Source organism: Salvelinus namaycush, chromosome 20, assembly GCF_016432855.1.
Source record: "Salvelinus namaycush isolate Seneca chromosome 20, SaNama_1.0, whole genome shotgun sequence".
NCBI lineage: Eukaryota > Metazoa > Chordata > Actinopteri > Salmoniformes > Salmonidae > Salvelinus > Salvelinus namaycush.
In genome coordinates, this window is record NC_052326.1 from 48,340,223 (window position 1) to 48,361,159 (window position 20,937).

Sequence of the window (20,937 nt, forward strand, 5' to 3'; positions counted from 1 at the left end):
CAAGATCAAATGATTAAGGACCAGTTTAAATCATATCTGCGCTAGTTGACACCCGCATAGCTGTTGTTTTGGTGGTGTCTGAGGTGGAACTGTGTTGGAGCTGTCATCCACAAGCGGCTGAATGTGTTTTACCTGAAGCAGACATTGCCATTGGATGCACTGAGTGAGCGTGGTATGATCCTCGTTGCCCGTCGTGCCGGTTGGGCTTTTCATGCACGACAGTGTCTAGGGTTTACATAGAATGGTGCGATAAAGAACATTAAGTCAGCGGCAGTCCTGTGGGCGAAACGGCTCGTTAATAAGAGGCCGAAGGAGAATGGCAAGAATTGTGCAAGCTAACAGGCAAATAACGGCGCAGAACTGCATCTCGGAACGCAACTTGTCGGTCCTTGTCACAGATGGGCTATTGCAGCAGACAACTGCACCGGGTTCCACTCCTATCAGCTAAAAACAAGAAGACGCGATTACCAACACTGGACAATTGAGGAGTGGAAAAACAGTGGCTGGTCCGATGAATCCCGGTTCCTTTTCCGTCATACGGATGGCATTCAGGATTTGGAATAAGCAGCATGAGTCCATGGCCCCATCCTGCCTGGTGTCAACGGTACAGGCTGGTGGCGTAATGGTGTGGGGAATGTTTTTCAGGCACACGTTAGGTCCCTTGATACCAATTGAGCAACGTTTGAACATTTCCAACACCTTGTAGGATCAATTCCCCGGATAATTCAGGTTGTTCTGGAGGCAAAAAGGGGTCCAACCCGGTACTAGATGGGTGTACCTAATAAACTGTACACTGAGTGTTTATATGTATGTCCCAGGCCCATAGCCCTAATAAATATATATATATAAATATAATGTGGATGAGAAGAATTTAAGTTAACATATAGTAGTTAACATGTAATTAACTTAACAGCAATGCGGCCCTAGTTTTATAGGGTTCAGTTTTGTCATTCTAGATTTTTTTTTGTTAAAAGTTTGTGTTGCTAAATATTGCATCACCTGTCCCAAATGATTATTCTATCAACGGCTGCAGTGAGCGTAGCAAAACGACTGAATCAAGAGTCAAATCTGAACCATGTCTATGCAACAACAACAAAAAAGGTTGTGATCATTAGGCACCAAGTGGACTGAAACCGGGGGGGATTACCTGCAATTGTCCCATAAGAAACGCTCATTCTCATTACACATTGCAAAATGTTCCATAACTTTCTCCTTCGTGTGACCTGATGAACATCACCATGTTGATTGGCATTGAATGAGATCTACCACTTCTGACCTTTTGTGAACTCTGCTTCTCAGGCATTTCTTCAACATGCCTCTCGGTAGCATTTCTTCGCAAGAACAGTGGCAGTATAATCAAGTTTGATTAAATATATCTTTCTTTCAAGAAATGTTTAGCTCACAGATGTGTATTTGCAGTCAAATCAAGCATCCAAGTGACATACATAATATCCTTGTCGTGCTTCACTGGTATTTGAATTCATTTGACACCAACTTACATGCATATGGAAAGTATTCAGACCCCTTCCCTTTTTCCACATTTTGTAACGTTACAGCCTTATTCTAAAATTTATTAAATAAAACATATTCCTCATCAATCTACACACCATACCACATAATGACAAAGCAAAAACTTTGTTTATTTTTTTTAGCAAATGTATACAAATAATTATAAACTGATACCTTATTTACATCAGTATTCAGACACTTTACTATGACTCGGAATTGAGCTTGGCTGTATCCTGTTTCCATTGATCATCTTTGAGATGTTTCTACAACTTGAGTCCACCTGTGGTATAATTCAATTGATTGGACATGATTTGGAAAGAGACACATGTCTATATAACATCCCACAGTTGACAGTGGATATCAGAGCAAAAACTAAGCCGTGATGTCCAAGGAATTGTCTGTAGAGCGCCGAGACAGGATTGTGCCTTGACACATATTTGGGGAAGGGTACCAAAAAATTTCTGCAGCATTGAAGTTCCCCAAGAACAAAGTGGCCTCCATCATTCTTAAATGGCAGAAGTTTGGAACCACCAAGACTCTTCCTAGAGCTGGCCGCCCATCCAAACTGAGCAATCGTGGGAGAAGGGTGACCAAGAATCTGATGGTCACTGACAGAGCTCCAGAGTTCTTCTGTGGAGATAGGAGAACCTTCCAGAAGGACAGCCATCTCTGCAGCACTCCACCAATCAGGCATTTATGGTAGAGTGGCCAGATGGAAGCAACTCTTCAGTAAAAGGCACATGACAGCCCGCTTGTAGTTTGCCAAAAGGCACCTAAAGGACTCTGACCATGAGAAACAAGATTCTCTGGTCTGATGAAACCAAGATTAAACTCTTTGGCCTGAATGTGGAGGGAACCTGGCACCACCCCTATGGGGAAGCATGGTGGTGGCAGCATCATGCTGTGGGGATGTTTTTCAGCGGCAGGGACTGGGAGACTAGTCAGGATTGGGGGAAAGATGAACGCAGCAAAGTACAGAGAGATCCTTGATGGAAACCTACTCCAGAGTGCACAGGACCTCAGAATGGGGTCCAAGACAACGCAGGAGTGGCTTGGGCACAAGTCTCTGAATGGCCTAAACAGAGCCTGGGCTTGAACCCGATCGAACATCTCTGGAGAGACCTTAAAATAGTTGTGCAGCGACGCACCCCATCCAACCTGACAGAGCTTGAGAGGATCTGCAGAGAAGAATGGGAGGAACTCCCCAAATACAGGTGTGCCAAGCGTGCAGCGTCATACCCAATAAGATTTGAGGCTGTAATCTCTGCCAAAGGCGCTTCAACAAAGTACTGAGTAAAAGGTCTGAATACTTATGTAAATTATATTTCCAGGGGGGGGGGGGGGGTGTACATTTCTAAAATGTCTAAAACCAGTTTTTGCTTTGTCATTATGGGGTATTGTGTGTAGATTGATGAAGGGGGAGAAAACAATTTAATCAATTTTAGATGAAGGCTGTAACTTAACAAAATGTGGAAAAAGTCAAGGGGTCTGAATACTTTCCGAATGCACTGTCTATGACACAAATAGTGTTAACCCCAGCCTAGTGGCTGTCTTAGCTGTGAGTGTCTGAGTTGTTTAGTAGTTTGAAAATGTTTTGAATCGGGGAGAGACTCCTTGAACTTCCATTAAGAAACACATTTTTCCTTACAAAAAAAACCATTTTCAAAACGTTGTGTGCCGTGGCTGTCGCCTCTGATACCACTTTATAACTGGCTGTATAGTCAGGGCCATTCTACATCCCATTGCTTCACTGCATCCTCAAGACTTCTTCTTGACCACACACTCATTCTGGCTCACCACCTCATAGTGCACTGCCATGAAGAGATTGCTGTTATTAACAAATAACAAGTGATAGCGCCTTACTCGGCTTATTAACCACTTTAAATAATTGTTCTTTTTTGAAGTATTGCCATGTTCCCAGATCATAAAGGAATAAAATGTACAGGAATGTGTTGGTGTTAACTAATCATGTTGATAGTATTTTTCATTGTAAAACCTCTCTAACATTTTAATAAATGTGAGTTAATGGTTGGATACTAGTTATTTTTTCTTATGTGAAGATGAAGGATTTTTATAATGTAAAAAAAAAAGTCTAAATAATACTGGAACTTCAGTCTTTTGCGTGATTTTTTTTTTTTTACATTTAAGTCCCGCAAAACCTCAATTCAGACGCTATCAAATATCTGACTCTGAATTTAATTTAGTAACTGTCTGGTGAAAATCTCACTTAAAAGTTCATATTCTGTTAACTCATACCCAAATAATGTTGTTGACTCTTCCTATACTCGTATTTGTGGCCAAAACACAAATTAGAGAAATAACAATAAAAAACCTCAAACTTGTATCTCAAACAGTGCAAAACAACTATTTCCTCTTAGAGGATGATGTCATCCTGAGGAGGATAGGCTGGCCAATCAGCGGTCTACTCCCTTGAATGAGTTAGCTTGCTACCTCACCTGTCTTTTCACTACTCAGGTCTGGATTTTCTTATACATTTGTACATCTGCTGTGGTTAGTTTGAAAGTTGGAGACCTGAGGAACCAGCTGCAGGGGGAATGGCGCAGAAGAAGAAACTGAAGAGCGGGAACATGGAATATCTGTACTGAGTATAGAACTACAGTATGTCTCCCTATAGACCTGGGGCTCTCAGAGGTGATCATGGGAAATGGAGTATGAGGGAGTTGAGTATGAGGAAGAAGCAGTGTCTGAAGCGTGGAAAGGAAACAGAATCAGGGAAATGGAAATCCACAAGGATTCTTTGGTGATTGGAGTGCGATTCAAGGGGAAAATCTGTTTGAGGTATCAGGGTGGGTGGAGAGTAAGCTAGGAAAAGTGCAGGCAAGGTAGTGAGAATTGGATTCATAATGGTAGGATGTACATCTAAACTCAACAAAAAAAGAAACGTCCTTCCTGTCAACTAAGTTTATTTTCAGCAAACTTAACATGTGTAAATATTTGTATGAACATAAGATTCAACAAACTGAACCAGTTCCACAGACATGTGACTAACAGAAATGGAATAATGTGTCTCTGAACAAAGGGTGGGTCAAAATCAAAAGTAACAGTCAGTATCTGGTGTGGCCACAAGCTGGATTAAGTACTGCAGTGCATCTCCTCATGGACTGCACCAGATTTGCCAGTTCTTGCTGTGAGATGTTACTCCGCTCTTCCACCAAGGCACCTGCAAGTTCTCTGACATTTCTGGGGGGAATGGCCCTAGCTCTCACCCTCCGATCCAACAGGTCCCAGACGTGCTTAATGGGATTGAGATCCAGGCTCTTCGCTGGCCATGGCAGAACACTGACATTCCTGTCTTGCAGGAAATCATGCACAAAACGAGCAGTATGGCTGGTGGCATTGTCATGCTGGAGGGTCATATCAGGATGAGCCTGCAGGAAGGGTACCACATGAGGGAGGAGGATGTTTTCCCTGTAACGCAGAGCGTTGAGATTGCCTGCAATGACAACAAGCTCAGTCCGATGATGCTGTGACACACCACCCCAGACCATGACGGACCCTCCACCTCCAAATCGATCCCGCTCCAGAGTACAGGCCTCAGTGTAACGCTCATTACTTCGACGATAAACGCAAATCTGACCATCACCCCTGGTGAGACAAAACCGCGACTCGTCAGTGAAGAGCACTTTTTGCCAGTCCTGTCTGGTCCAGCGATGGTGGGTTTGTGCCCATAGGCGACGTTGTTGCCGGTGATGTCTGGTGAGGACCTGCCTTTCAACTCTCTCAGCCTATTGCGGACAGTCTGAGCACTGATGGAGGGATTGTGCGTTCCTGGTTTAACTCGGGCAGTTGTTGTTGCCATCCTGTACCTGTCCCGCAGGTGTGATGTGTGGATGTACCGATCCTGTGCAGGTGTTGTTACACGTGGTCTGCCACTGCGAGGACGATCAGCTGTCCATCCTGTCTCCCTGTAGCGCTGTCTTAGGCGTCTCACAGTACGGACATTGCAATTTATTTCCCTGGCCACATCTGCAGTCCTCATGCCTCCTTGCAGCATGCCTAAGGCACGTTCAAGCAGATGAGCAGGGACCCAGGGCATCTTTCTTTTGGTGTTTTTCAGAGTCAGTAGAAAGGCCTCTTTAGTGTCCTAAGTTTTCATAACTCTGACCTTAACCTCTCTAGGGTATGTGGGACGGTAGCGTCTCACCTCGTCAACAGCCAGTGAAACTACAGGGCGCCAAATTCAAAACAACAGAAATCCCATAAATAAAATTTCTCAAAAATACAGTGGGGCAAAAAATTATTTAGTCAGCCACCAATTGTGCAAGTTCTCCCACTTAAAAAGATGAGAGGCCTGTAATTTTCATCATAGGTACACTTCAACTATGACAGACAAAATGAGGGAAAAAAATCCAAAAAATCACATTGTAGGATTTTTAATGAATTTATTTGCAAATTATGGTGGAAAATAAGTATTTGGTCAATAACAAAAGTTTATCTCGATACTTTGTTATATACCCTTTGTTGGCAATGACAGAGGTCAAACGTTTTCTGTAAGTCTTCACAAGGTTTTCACACACTGTTGCTGGTATTTTGGCCCATTCCTCCATGCAGATCTCCTCTAGAGCAGTGATGTTTTGGGGCTGTTGCTGGGCAACACGGACTTTCAACTCCCTCCAAAGATTTTCTATGGGGTTGAGATCTGGAGACTGGCTAGGCCACTCCAGGACCTTGAAATGCTTCTTACGAAGCCACTCCTTCGTTGCCCGGGCGGTGTGTTTGGGATCATTGTCATGCTGAAAGACCCAGCCACGTTTCATCTTCAATGCCCTTGCTGATGGAAGGAGGTTTCCACTCAAAATCTCACGATACATGGCCCCATTCATTCTTTCCTTTACACGGATCAGTCGTTCTGGTCCCTTTGCAGAAAAACAGCCCCAAAGCATGATGTTTCCACCCCCATGCTTCACAGTAGGTATGGTGTTCTTTGGATGCAACTCAGCATTCTTTGTCCTCCAAACACGACGAGTTGAGTTTTTACCAAAAAGTTATATTTTGGTTTCATCTGACCATATGACATTCTCCCAATCTTCTTCTGGATCATCCAAATGCTCTCTAGCAAACTTCAGACTGGCCTGGACATGTACTGGCTTAAGCAGGGGGACACATGGCACTGCAGGATTTGAGTCCCTGGCGGCGTAGTGTGTTACTGATGGTAGGCTTTGTTACTTTGGTCCCTGATCTCTGCAGGTCATTCACTAGGTCCCCCCGTGTGGTTCTGGGATTTTTTTCTTGTGATCATTTTGACCCCACGGTGTGAGATCTTGCGTGGAGCCCCAGATCGAGGGAGATTATCAGTGGTCTTGTATGTCTTCCATTTCCTAATAATTGCTTTGACAGCTCTTTGGTCTTGGCCATAGTGGAGTTTGGAGTGTGACTGTTTGAGGTTGTGGACAGGTGTCTTTTATACTGATAACAAGCTCAATAAGGTGCCATTAATACAGGTAACGAGTGGAGGACAGAGGAGCCTCTTAAAGAAGAAGTTACAGGTCTGTGAGAGCCAGAAATCTTGCTTGTTTGTAGGTGACCAAATACTTATTTTCCACCATAATTTGCAAATAAATTCATTAAAAATCCTAAAATGTGATTTTCTGGATTTTTTTTCTCATTTTGTCTGTCATAGTTGAAGTGTACCTATGAGGAAAATTACAGGCCTCTCTCATCTTTTTAAGTGGGAGAACTTGCACAATTGGTGGCTGACTAAATACTTTTTTGCCCCACTGTACATGTATTTTACACCATTTTAAAGATACACTTGTTGTAAATCCAGCCACAGTGTCCGATTTCAAATAGGCTTTACGACGAAAGCAAACCAAACGATTATATTAGGTGAGTGCCTATTCACAGAAAAACACAGCCATTTTCCCACCCAAAGAGAGGAGTCACAAAAAGCAGAAATATAGATCAAATTAATCACTAACCTTTGATGATCTTCATCAGATGACACTCATAGGACTTCATGTTACACAATACATGTATGTTTTGTTCGGTAAAGTTCATATTTATATCAAAAAATCTGAGTTTACATTGGCGCGTTATGTTCAGTAGTTCCAAAACATCCGGTGATTTTGCAGAGAGCCACATCAATTTACAGAAATAGTCATCATAAATGTTGATGAAAATACAAGTGTTATACATGGAATTGTAGATCCACTTCTTCTTAATGCAACCGCTGTGTCAGATTTCAAAAAAACTTTACGGAAAAAGCAAACCATGCAATAATCTGAGTACGGCGCTCAGACGACAAATCAACCCAAAGAGATATCCGCCATGTTGGAGTCAACAGAAGTCAGAAATAGCATTATAAATATTCACTTACCTTTGATGATCTTCATTAGAATGCACTCCCAGGAATCCCAGTTCCACAATAAATGTTTGTTTTGTTCGATAATGTTAATAATTTATGTCCAAATTCCTCCTTGTTGTTCACGCGTTCAGTACACAATCTAAACTCACGACGCGCGTGCAAGCCCAGCAGAAAGTACGGACGAAAAGTCCAAAAAGTTACGTTACAGTCCGTAGAAACATGTCAAACGATGTATAGAATCAATCTTTAGGATGTTTTTAACATAAATCTTCAATAATATTCCAACCGGAGAATTCCTTTGTCTTCAGAAATGCGATGGAACGCAGCTAACTCTCACATGAACGCGCATGGTCAGCTCGTGGCACTCTGGGAGAGACCTTACTCAATCTTCTCTCATTCACCCCCACTTCACAGTAGAAGCATCAAACAAGGTTCTAAAGACTGTTGACATCTAGTGGAAGCCTTAGGAAGTGCAAGATGACCCAATTTCCACTGTACCTTGGATAAGCAAAGAGTTGAAAACCTACAAACCTCAGATTTCCCACTTACTGGTTGGATTTTCTCTCAGGTTTTTGCCTGCCATATGAGTTCTGTTATACTCACAGACATCATTCAAACAGTTTTAGAAACTTCAGAGTTTTCTATCCAAATCTACTAATAATATGCATATCCTAGGATTTGGGCCTGAGTAGCAGGCAGTTTACTCTGGGCACGCTTTTCATCCGGACGTGAAAATACTGCCCCCTACCCCAAAGAGTTAATTGCCTACCATCTGTAAGCTGTTAGTGTCTTAACGACCGTTCAACAGGTGTATGTTCATTAATTGTTTATGGTTCATTGAGCAAGCATGGGAAACAGTGTTTAAACCCTTTACAATGAAGATCTGTTATTTGGATTTTTACGAGTTATCTTTGAAAGACAAGGTCCTGAAAAAGGGACATTTCTTTTTTTGCTGAGTTTATATCCCAGAGGGATTGTGCTTGGGTTGACTGCGGGGAATGAGAGGTAATGTGTTTTAGTCTACGGAGCAGAGCTCCTCTCAAGGCGGTGATAACCATGCCTCTAAGTGTCGAGGATTAGCAACTAAAGAAGGTTCTTGGCGTGTGTGAAGCCCGACGATTAACCAGAAATCGAGGCGGCTGGAGGGAGGAAAGTCTGGCCGTGATGCTGTGCTTTGAGTTGGAGGTTCTCCCTGATAGGGTGATGTTAGGATATGAGTTATTCGGTTAGAGCATTTGTGCCTAATGTTTTTCAGAGTTTCCGCTGCCAGAAGTATGGGCATGGTCAGTGTGTAGGAAGGTTCAGCTGAGATGTGGTAGGGGTGGAGGTTTCCATTTAGTGGAGACATGTCTGAAGGAGGAGCCCTGACAGTGTCGTAACTGTGAAGATAGTCATTAAGCCAAGAATACAGAATGACTGGTTAAAGTGAAACAGATAGAGGTAGCTAAAGTCAGAGTAGGACAGGGTGTTACATATGCAGAGGCAGTGAGAAGGGTAGAGAGGGAGGGAATGCTTCCTCCGTCACTGTGATAAAAGGGCCAATGAAAAAAGTGAATGTTGCTGTGCGTTGACAAATCCAGGTTTTTGTCCTTCATGGCATTGGTCGTGAATTGTGCTGCGCAAGTAGAAAGCAGGTCAGAGAGAATTGCCATTATTGTGAAAGCGGCAGGATGTTTTCTGGATGCTCAAGACATAACTGCAGAGGATCTACAGAAGATGTTGGGAGAAGGAGTGCCGCCCTCCCAGGCCTGTGGGCCAAGAAGGGATTAATTTACCTGAACTCTGTAGCATGGATAGTTGGCTAGGGGTGGGTAGTGTAGTATATGTAGTTTGGGATGTTTCTTTTTTATTTGTGCAAAAAAAAAAAAATCATTTGAAGTCGAAAAACACAGTTGTATTGGATGCCAACTGCCATTAAACCCAAATGGAGAAGAAGTAATTATGTTATTGGAGTACGCTCACACCATTCCACCACAGAAAAGCTGATCTTAAAACATACTTAACTACCCTTTTTTGGAAGGAAAACAATTTCTCATATTGTAAATAGGTCATATTTCATTGAAATCTGGCAACACTGGACAGTTACTGTAACTTGGTGGCTGTCCTCAGGCTTAAATAGGAACCTTCATGCAGATTCCTTGTCCCGTGACGGAAAATATTTGCGCGGCACTAAAACGCTTGGATTTGTGTCACATTCAGTCAAGACACCCAAAATGGCAGGTCCAGATTTAGTCAAAACTGTGGTGTACATGATTAATAATTTATTACAGCAAGAAAAGTATAAAGCTGCACTTGCAGTTGTTAAAGGATTCCGAAATGGTGCTGTGTGAGTTGTTTACTTAGCTACTTACTTTCTAGCTAGCTAACTTACTTTGCTTATTTCTAGCTAGCTAGCTTGACCACTTAGCTAGAATCTGTTATCTACGTTAGCTATTATTTTACAGCTTGCTATCCAACGTACAGTAGCTAGCTGCCCTTTGAGCTAGTTAGCCAAGGTTGGCCAGCAAGCGTATTGAAATAACTAGCTATGTTGCTAATGATGATGGTCAAGCAAAGTCAGCTAGATGGACCTAGCGTTGTTGTTAGTTAACTAAAGTTAGTAGCTATCTATCAAACCCTGAAACACTTGACATTAGTTAGCCTAACTGTAGCTTGCTAACTCAGTGGTTTGACCTTCCTCAAGATTCATACAGTTTGGCTGACCTGCCATATCACACACGTGTAAATCAGTTGACACTGACCTTGAACCTGATATTTCTAATTTACAGTTATGGGGCAAAAATCCGGGCACCCCATGCTCTTGTCATGACGTTTCTTTTCAGAAGTGGAAGGTAAGAATACATTTAAGCACTCTCCAAAATCCCTTAGCTAGTGCTAAAATAAATCAAATCTGCATCAAAAATTGATAATGGTCTATTAACAATGAACAATGCGCCCCCCCCACCCTTTTATATGCTCCCCACCACCCTTTTTCATATGCTCCCCCCCATAAACCTTTTTCATATGCTCCCCCCACCACCCTTTTTCATATGCTCAGCCTGAAAGATAAGCTGCGAGCCATTGTGAAGGCCACGTACCAACACTCGCGCAACCTCGCTTACTTTGTGTTCACGTACAAAGGACTGCAGGCCCTACAGGAGAGGATCCAGGGGAAGAGTCTACAGTCTCAGTCCTTCTTTGCCGCCTGCCTCGGTGGCTGGTTGGTGTTTGGGGAAAACGACAACATCAATAGCCAGGTAATCCAGAACTAAAACATGGCATAAACTGCTCTATGATGATCTAGGGGAAGAGTTATGAGAGATGAAACTAGCACAATTGCCAGAACCTCATTGGTAGCCCTATCCCCCCCCCTCTCCCTGAAGTCTCAGGTAAGTCTATGGGCCAAATGTCCACTCCTGAAATTCAAAACGTGCAGGTGAATTGTGAACTGTCCAAATAACCAGTGACACAAAACCAGCACACTGGAACAGTTGTTCCTCTGTAGTCGTCCCATCCCATTTATGTTATATTTGTCTTTCCACAAGAGATTAATAGCCAGATAAATTGACAATACTTATGTCATGAGGGCTGCGCTCAACCTGGGTTACTAGTGCCAATACATGACCAATAAAACATCTGGATCTGTCACCTTGTTGCACTATGTCAAGTCTTCAAAGTGGTTACGAGAGAAAGAGTGGTCGAAAGGAAGCTGCCCAAGACTGTTCTTATGTAGGCTAGCCAATATTCTACCTTACTGTATTTCTAATGAAATGTACTTCCTTGTTGTCTTGTCTAATGAAAGGATCTTCCTTGTCACGTCTCTAGATCAACATGTACCTGCTGTCTAGGATCCTGTTTGCCTTGTCTCGCCTGGCTGTGGAGAAAGGCATTGTACCACAGCCCAAGCGGGACCCCTTCCCCCTGTTTGCTACCCTGGTGTGGGGCATCGTGCTGTGGCTGTTCGAGTACCACCCCCACACCCTGCAGCCTTCACTGCAGTCCTCCATGAACTACCTCTACCACGACAGCAACGTGTGGCACGATGTCTCAGACTTCCTTGTCTACAACAAGCCAAGGACTGTCGCTCCCAAGTGAGCTAAAGCTAAAATAAGCATCTCAATAGACTAACGTGTCTTCCTCGTCTCCTTTCCTTCATCTGGTCTGAAAGAACTGGACAGGGTGGAAAGCAAATTCCCAGTATGACTTTAGACTGTTGGGATGCAGGCCTGGGCCCGTATTTGAAGTGTCTCAGAGTAGGAGGGCTGATCTAGGATCAGTTTTGCCTTTTAGAAAAGAATGAATAAGATGATACATACATACAATACCAGTCAAAAGTTTGGACACACCTACTCATTCAAGGGTCTTTATTTTTACTATTTTCTACATTGTAAAATAATAGTGAAGATATCAAAACGATGAAATAACATATGGAATCATGTAGTAACCAAAACAGATATTTTAGATTTTAGCTTCTTCAAAGTAGCCACCGTTTGCCTTGATGACAGCTTTGCACAGTCTTGGCATTCTCTCAACAGCTTCACCTGGAAAGCTTTTCCAACAGTCTTGAAGGAGTTCCCACATATACTGAGCACTTGTTGGCTGCTTTTCCTTTACTCTGCGGTCCAACTCATCCCAAACCATCTCAATTGGGTTGAGGTCGGGTGATTGTGGAGGCCAGGTTATCTGATGCAGCACTCCATCACTCTCCTTCTTGGTCAAATAGCCCTGTCACAGCCTGGAGGTGTGTTGGGACATTGTGCTGTAAGCGAAAACCAGATGGGATGGCAGAATGCTGCAGTAGCCATGCTGGTTAAGTGTGCCTTAAATTCTAAATAAATCACAGACCGTGTCACCAGCAAAGCACCATCACATCTCCTCCTCCATGCTTCACGGTGGAAACCACACATGCGGAGATCATCAGCTCACCTACTCTGTGTCTCACAAATACACTGCGGTTGGAACCAAAAATCTCAAATTTGGACTCAGACCAAAGGACAGATTTCCACCAGTCTAATGTCCATTGCTCGTGTTTCTTGGCCCAAGCACGTATATTCTTCTTATTGGTGTCCTTTAGTAGTGGATTATTTGCAGCAATTCAACCATGAAGGCCTGATTCACGCAGTCTCCTCTGAACAGTTGATGTTGATGTGTCTGTTACTTGAACTCTGTGAAGCATTTACCTTGGCTGCAATTTCTGAGGTGCAGTTAACTCTAATGAACTTATCCTCTGCAGCAGAGGTAACTCTGGGTCTTCCTTTCCTGTGGTGGTCCTCATAAGAGCCAGTTTCATCATAGCGCATGATGGTTTTTGCGATCACTTAAAGAAACGTTCAATGTTCTTGACATTTTCCGGATTGGCGGACCTTCGTGTCTTAAAGTAATAATGGACTGTCGTTTCTCTTTGCTTATTTGAGCTGTTCTTGCCATAATATGTACTTGTTCTTTTACCAAATAGGGCTATTTTCTGTTTACCACCCCTACCTTGTCACAACACAACTGATTGGCTCAAATGCATTAAGAAGGAAAGAAATTCCACAAATTCACAAGGCACACCTGTTAATTGAAATTCATTCCAGGTGACTACTTCATGAAACTGATTGCGAGAATGCCAAGTGTGTGCCAAGCTGTCATCAAGGCAAAGGGTGGCTACTTTGAAGAATTTAAAATATAAAATATCTAGATTTTGGGTACTACATGATTCCATATGTGTTCTTTCATAGTTTTGATGTCTTCACTATTATTCTACAATGTAGAAAATAGTAAATATAAAGAAAAACCCTTGAATGAGTAGGTGTGTCCAAACTTTTGACTGGTACTGTATATCGCCAAGATCAGCACTATTTGTGAATACGGGTCCTGGTTCTCTGCCATGTTAAATCAAGAGCTAGTGATTATAAACCTTTAAAGAAATGAAATATTTTTTAATAAATGTTGGCTTTCAGTAAGAACTATGTGCTCCTAGATCTAGTGTAAGTGAAATAAATAATATCTGAAAAGGTGTGAAGCGCATTTGCTCTCCCTGTCAATCTAGAATTGTATCAGTTTTTATATGCTACTGTAGTTTAAAACAGGGTTTCCCAAGCTCGGTCCTGGGGGCATGTTTTGGTTTTTGCCCGGGCACTACACAGCTGATTCAAGTAATCAAAGCGTGACTATGAGTTGGTTATTTGAATCAGCTGTGTAAACAAAAATGTGGCCCCCAGGAACAGGTTTGGGAACCCCTGCTTAAGACTATGCACTACCTACAGTCTTTTTTCCCAATGCACTCACCGCACTTGATTCATAGAATAACATATTTTCCAGTAATTACTAGATTCTTTGTAATGTTCTTTGTAATGTTTATTTTTTTTCTTTCATAAGATGATAGCGTGATACAAAATGTACTTAAAAGTGAATTGCCTTTCTTAGCCATACTGTCATTCAACAATGCTTTTTCATTTATTGAGGACACATTCACTGTGCTATTCATGGTAAAGTATGTGTCCTTTTCAGATCACAATTTACAATGTTTTTTTTGTTTGTAATTGGTGTAAAAACAAGAATAGTCTGACCTATTCTTACTTTCTCAATCTTTTTTTATGTCTAGCATTGAGCCTTTGGGCTGTTTGTTGCTCAATTCATGTTCCACCCGTGGAGTGTGAGTGAACATGATACAAGCCCAATTCCGTTTCTCCCTCCCTCATGGAGTATGCACGCATTCAGTCCCCCTCAAGGATTTCAAACCAAACCATTGGATTGAGGGAGCCTCAATCATATTCCTTTCACCAACCCATTCCTCACTAAATTCTTCTGCTTAGAATTGGAATTGGCCTACAGATTACATTGTTATCTAATTATACAGGCACTTCAAATGCAACAGAATAAATGCTGCTTTTATGATTTATGTAGTATATTATTATTTTCTTCATACATTTGCGTGGAATGAAACGTGGTTCTATTTGTCAAACAAAGAAGCCACATGGTGGTGCCAAGTAATTCACAATTTCATGTGAAACAGACAACCCATACACCTTGCACCTACACTCAAGATGTAGATCATTTTCAGAAGGAAATACTTAAAAAAAAAAATAATAATAATCAAAAATAACTAACTGAAAGCCACACTCCCAATATGCCACAAATATGACTGCATTGAGGCACATGTCACTGTGCTTCTATGGCTATATGCACCATGCCACTGCGTATTTAATTTGTTAACATCGCAAACAAGACCTTTGTAACAGTCAACACACTTACAGCGCATTCGGAAAATATTCAGACATCTTCCCATTTTCCACATTTTGTTCCGTTACATCCTTATTCTAAATTGGATTAAACCAAAAAAATCTCATCAATCTAAACACAATACCCCATAATGACAAAGCGAAAACAGGTTCTTAGACATTTTAGAAAATGTATACAAATAATAACAGAAAAAATACCTTATTTACATAAGTATTCAGACCCTTTGCTATGAGACTCGAAACTGAGTTCAGGTGCATCCTGTTTCCATTGATCATCCTTGAGATGTTTCTACAACTTGATTGGAGTGCACCTGTGGTAAATTCAATTGATTGGACATGATTTGGAAAGGCACACACCTGTCTATATAATTTCCCACAGTTGACAGTGCATGTTATTGCCTGATCTGAAATAATAATAATAAAGTTGGTCACAAAAATTCATTATCAAAGATATTAAAGCACATTTGATTGCTATGATAGATATTGCAGAAGCAAATGTTATTGTGTGGGGTTCCCATAGTTTAATCCAATAAAAGTACTTTCTATAGTGTCATTTAATGTGCCTCTTTCAGTTTTCAGTTATATTACTTTATTTACTCAATATCTTACAGGCCTATCATTCAAACATATCATTCAAACAAACACTTCTTACTCATTATGTTTATACAAATACACAACCTTCAATCAATCATTCACTGGTGTGTCATCCCTATACATTCCATTCATTCATCGCTATTGCCACCCGTGCCATTATATACCGTCGCAGTACAATTTTAGGTCATTGTACATACCATTTGTAGGTCATATGGCAGGATTTCACAAACTAGGGGTCGCGACGATGGCGCCGGAGGAAAGGGCTGCCATCTTATCGGCTCTTGACCGCCCATGCTATTTTGTTTGTTTTTTCGTGTTGTTCGTAACTTGTTTTGTACATAATGTTGCTGCTACCATCTCTTATGACCGAAAAGAGCTTCTGGACATCAGAACTGCGATTGCTCACCTCAAACAGGACAAAGAGTTCTTCTTTAATGAGTCGGACGGGAGGGACATACTACTACAGACACCCGACCAGGCCCAGATCCCCGTGATTCGCTGGAGAAGGCAACTGAGGTTTCTTGGAAAAAGATCAGGGTGCCTTGCGAGGATCAGGCAACGAGTGGCTAATCTGCCCTTGCCTTTCATCCTGCTAGCTAGTGTTCAATCGCTGGAAAATAAATGGGACGAGCTGAAAGCACGTATATCCTACCAACGGGACATTAAAAACTGTAATATCTTATGTTTCACCGAGTCGTGGCTGAATGACGACATTAAGAACATACAGCTGATGGGTTATACACAAAATCGGCAGGACAGAACAGCAGTCTCTGGTAAGACACGGGGCGGGGGCCTATGCATATATGTGAACAACAGCTGGTGCACGATATCTAAGGAAATCTCAAGGTTTTGCTCGCTTGAGGTAGAGAATCTCATGATAAACTGCAAACCACACTATCTACCTAAAGAGTTTAAATGTATTTTTCGTAGCTGTCTATATACCACCACAGACCGATGCTGGCACTAAAACCGCGCTCAATGAGCTGTATGCCGCCATAAGCAAACAGGAAAACTCTCATCCATAGGCGGCGCTCCTAGTGGCCGGGGACTTTAATGCAAGGAAACTTAAATCAGTTCTACCTAATTTCTATCAGTATGTTAAATGTGCAACCAGATGAAAACAAATTCTAGACCACCATTACTCCACACACAGAGACGAGTGCAAATCTCTTCCTCGCCCTCCATTTGGCAAATCTGACAATAATTCTATCCTCCTGATTCCTGCTTACAAGCTCAAATTAAAGCGGGAAGCACCAGTGACTCGGTCTATAAAAAAGTGGTCAGATGAAGCAGATGCTAAACTACAGGACTTTTTTGCTAGCGCAGACTGGAATATGTTCCGGGATTCTTCCGATGGCATTGAGGAGTACACCACATCAGTGACTGGCTTTATCAATATCGAGGACGGCATCAAGGACGTTGTCCTCACAGTGACTGTACGTACATACCCCAACCAGAAGCCATGGATTACAGGCAACATTCGTGCTGAACTAAAGGGTAGAGCTGCCGCTTTCAAGGAGCGGGACTCTAACCTGGAAGCTTATAAGAAATCCCGCTGTGCCCTCCTAAGAACCATCAAACAGGCAAAGCATCAATACAGGACTAAAATCGAATCATACTACACCGGCTCCGACACTCGTCGGATGTGGCAGGGCTTGCAAACTATCACAGACTACAAAGGGAAGCACAGCCGAGAACTGCCCAGTGACACGAGCCTACCAGAGGAGCTAAATAACTTCTATCCTCGCTTTGAGGCAAGTAACACTGAAACATGCATGAGAGCATCAGCTGTTCCAGAGGACTGTGTGATCACGCTCTCCGCAGCCAATGTGAGTAAGACCTTCAAACAGGTCAACATTCACAAGGCCGCAGGGCCAGACGGATTACCAGGACGTGTACTCCGAGCTTGCGCTAACCAACTGGCAAGTGTCACTGACATTTTCAACCTCTCCCTGTATGAGTCTGCAATACCAACATATTGCAAGCAGACCACCATAGTCCCTGTGCCCAAAAACACTAACGTAATCTGCCTAAATGACTACTGACCCGTAGCACTCACGTCTGTAGCCATGAAATGCTTTGAAAGGCTGGTCATGGCTCACATCAACACCATTATCCCAGAAACCCTAGACCCTAGAATTTGCATACCGCACCAACAGATCCACAGATGATGCAACCTCTATTACACTCCACACTGCCCTTTCACACCTGGATAAAAGGATCACCTATGTGAGAATTCTATTCATTGACTACAGCTCAGCGTTCAACACCATAGTGCTCTCAAAGCTCATCACTTAGCTAAGGACCCTGGGACTAAACCCCTCCCTCTGCAACTGGATCCTGCACTTCCTGACGGGCCGCCCCCAGGTGGTAAGGGTAGGTAACAACACTTCCGCGACACTGATCCTCAACACGGGGGCCCCTCAGGGGTGCGTGCTGAGCCCCCTCTTGCACTCCCTGTTCACTCATGACTGCATGGCCAGGCACGATTCCAACACCATCATTAAGTTTGCTGATGACATAACAGTAGTAGGACTGATCACCGACAACGACAAGACAGCCTATAGGGAGGAGGTCAGAGACCTCAACGTGTGGTGCCAGGACAACAACCTCTCCCTCAACGTGATCAAGACAAAGGAGATGATTGTGGACTCCAGGAAAAAGAGGACCGAGCACGCCCCCATTCTCATCGACGGTGCTGTAGTGGAGAAGGTTGAGAGCTTCAAGTCCCTTGGTGTCCACAACATCAACAAACTAACATGATCCAAACACACCAAGACAGTCGTGAAGAGGGCACAACAAAACCTATTCCCCCTCATGAGACTGAAAGGATTTGACATGAGTCCTCAGATCCTCAAAAGGTTTTACAGCTGCACCATCGAGAGCATCCTAACGGTTTGCATCACTGCCCGGTATGGCAACTGCTCGGCCTCTGACTGCAAGGCACTACAGAGGGTAGTGCGTATGGCCCAGTACATAACCGGGGCCAAGCTTCCTGCCATCCAGGACCTCTATACCAGGCGGTGTCAAAGGAAGGCCCTCAAAATTGTCAAAGACTCCAGCTACTGCACGGCAAGCGGTACCGGAGCGCTAGGTCCAAGAGCCTCCTATATAGCTTCTACCCCCAAGCCATAGGACTCCTGAACAGCTAATCAAATGGCTACCCAGACTATTTGCATTGCCCCCCTCCCTCCCCCTCTTGAACGCTGCTGCTACTCTCTGTTATCATCTATGCATAGTCACTTTAATAACTCTACCTACATGTACATATTACCTCAATTACATCGACACTGGTGCCCCCGCACATTGACATTGACTCTGTACTGGTACCCCCTGTATATAGCCTAGCTATTGTTGTTTACTGCTGCTCTTTAATTATTTGTCATTCTTATCTCTTATTTTTTGGGTGGGGCATTTTCTTAAAACTACATTGTTGGTTAAGGGCTTGTAAGTAAGCATTTCACTGTAAGGTCTACCTACACCTGTTGTATTCGACACGTGACAAATACAATTTGATTTGATTCGATTTGGGTCATCTGATTTGAAAATGGGTTTGCGAGAGAAACGGAAATAAAATAAATAAAATCGCGCTTAGTTCATAGAATGTCAGTATCATCTGGTAGAATGGGGGGAAAAGTAAATTACCAATGATGATGTTCTTTTCTACCTAGAAGATCATGCAAAATGATTGCCTGATGATTTTCTGAACTTCCCAATACCATTCTGATGCATTTCAATCACTTCAAACCACTTCTTTCTGATTGAAATACTGTCAAACGTACTGTCAGAGTCAAAGTCAGACTGATTTGTAGTAGACCGTCATACCCCAAATTTAAAAAACAAAATATTGACCGTTGATTGCATCACTTTTATTCATCACTTCTTTTAATTTGTTATTAATGGCAGTACCGTCTCTATCTCCTTTTCAGAAAGCTCCATCACAGAGTCCCCCTCCCCACAGTTTGAATCTATAGCTAGGCTTTTTGACTTCGTAACGGAACTAGCTAGCCTAACTTTACCCCAGCTGGTGAAGGTAGGCAACAACACCTGATCCTCAACATTACGCTGATCCCCAACATTACGCTGATCCCCAACACGGGTGCTCCACTGGCGTGTGTTGTCACTCCCCTCCCGTGCTCCCTGTTCACCCATGACTGCATGGCCACGCACGTCTCCAACTTAATCCTCAAGTTTGCTGACGATGCAACAGAGGTAGGCCTGATTACCAACAATGACGAGACCGCCTACATAGAGGAGGTGAATGCCTTGGCAGAGTGCTGCCAGGAAAATAACCTCTCCCTCAACGTCAACAAAACGAAGGAGCTGATTGTGGACTAACGGAGCCAGCAGTGAGAGCACGCCCCCATCCATGTCGACGGGCCGCAGTGGAGAGGGTCAAAAGCTTCATTTTCCTCGGTATTCACATCACTGAGGACCTAAAATGGTCCCTTAACACCAACAATGGGGTGAAGAAAGGCTTTTTTCAACCACTCCACACATTTCTTGTTAACCATCTATAGTTTTGGCAAGTCGGTTAGGACATCTACTTTGTGCATGACACAAGTCATTTTTCTAACAATTGTTTACAAACAAGAAGACAGAAGTTTACATACACTAAGTTGACTGTGCCTTTAAACAGCTTGGAAAATTCCAGAAAATGATATCATTGTTTTAGAAGCTTCTGATATGTTAATTGACATCATTTGAGTCAATTGGGGGTGTACCTGTGGATGTATTTCAAGGCCTACTTTCAAGCTCAGTGCCTCTTTGCTTGACATCATGGGAAAATCTAAAGAAATCAGCCAAGACCTCAGAAAAAAATTGTAGACCTCCACATGTCTGGTTCATCCTTGGGAGCGATTTCCAAACGCCTGAAGGTACCACGTTCAATAGTACGCAAGTATTAACACCATGGGACCACGCAGCCCTCATACCGCTTAGGAAGGAGACACATTCTGTCTCCTAGAGATGAACGTACTTTGGTGCGAAAAGTGCAAATCAATCAGACCTTGTGAAGATTCTGGAGGAAACGGATACAAAATAATCTATATCCACAGTAAAACGAGTCCTATATCAACATAACCTGAAAGGCCGCTCATCAAGGAAGAAGCCACTGCTCCAAAACCGCCATAAAAAAAGCCAGACTATGGTTTTCAACTCCACATGGGGACAAAGATCGTACTTTTTGGAGAAATGTCCTCTGGTCTGATGAAACAAAAATAGAACTGTTTGGCCATAATGACTGTAGTTATGTTTGGAGGAAAAAGGGGGAGGCTTGCAACCCGAAGAACACCATCCCAACCGTGA

The 20,937-nt window shown here is 42.9% G+C and overlaps 1 protein-coding gene across 1 annotated transcript; it reads left to right on the top strand.

Annotated features, from left to right (window-relative positions):
- The first annotated feature begins 10,022 nt into the window (after window positions 1–10,022).
- Window positions 10,023–12,188, top strand: pxmp4 (peroxisomal membrane protein 4). The gene is made up of 4 exons (XM_039015274.1): window positions 10,023–10,160; window positions 10,603–10,665; window positions 10,872–11,070; window positions 11,639–12,188. Exons 1-4 carry the CDS (start codon window positions 10,048–10,050, stop codon window positions 11,906–11,908), a joined length of 645 nt encoding a protein of 214 aa, XP_038871202.1. The 5' UTR covers window positions 10,023–10,047; the 3' UTR covers window positions 11,909–12,188.
- Window positions 12,189–20,937: the final 8,749 nt, after the last annotated feature.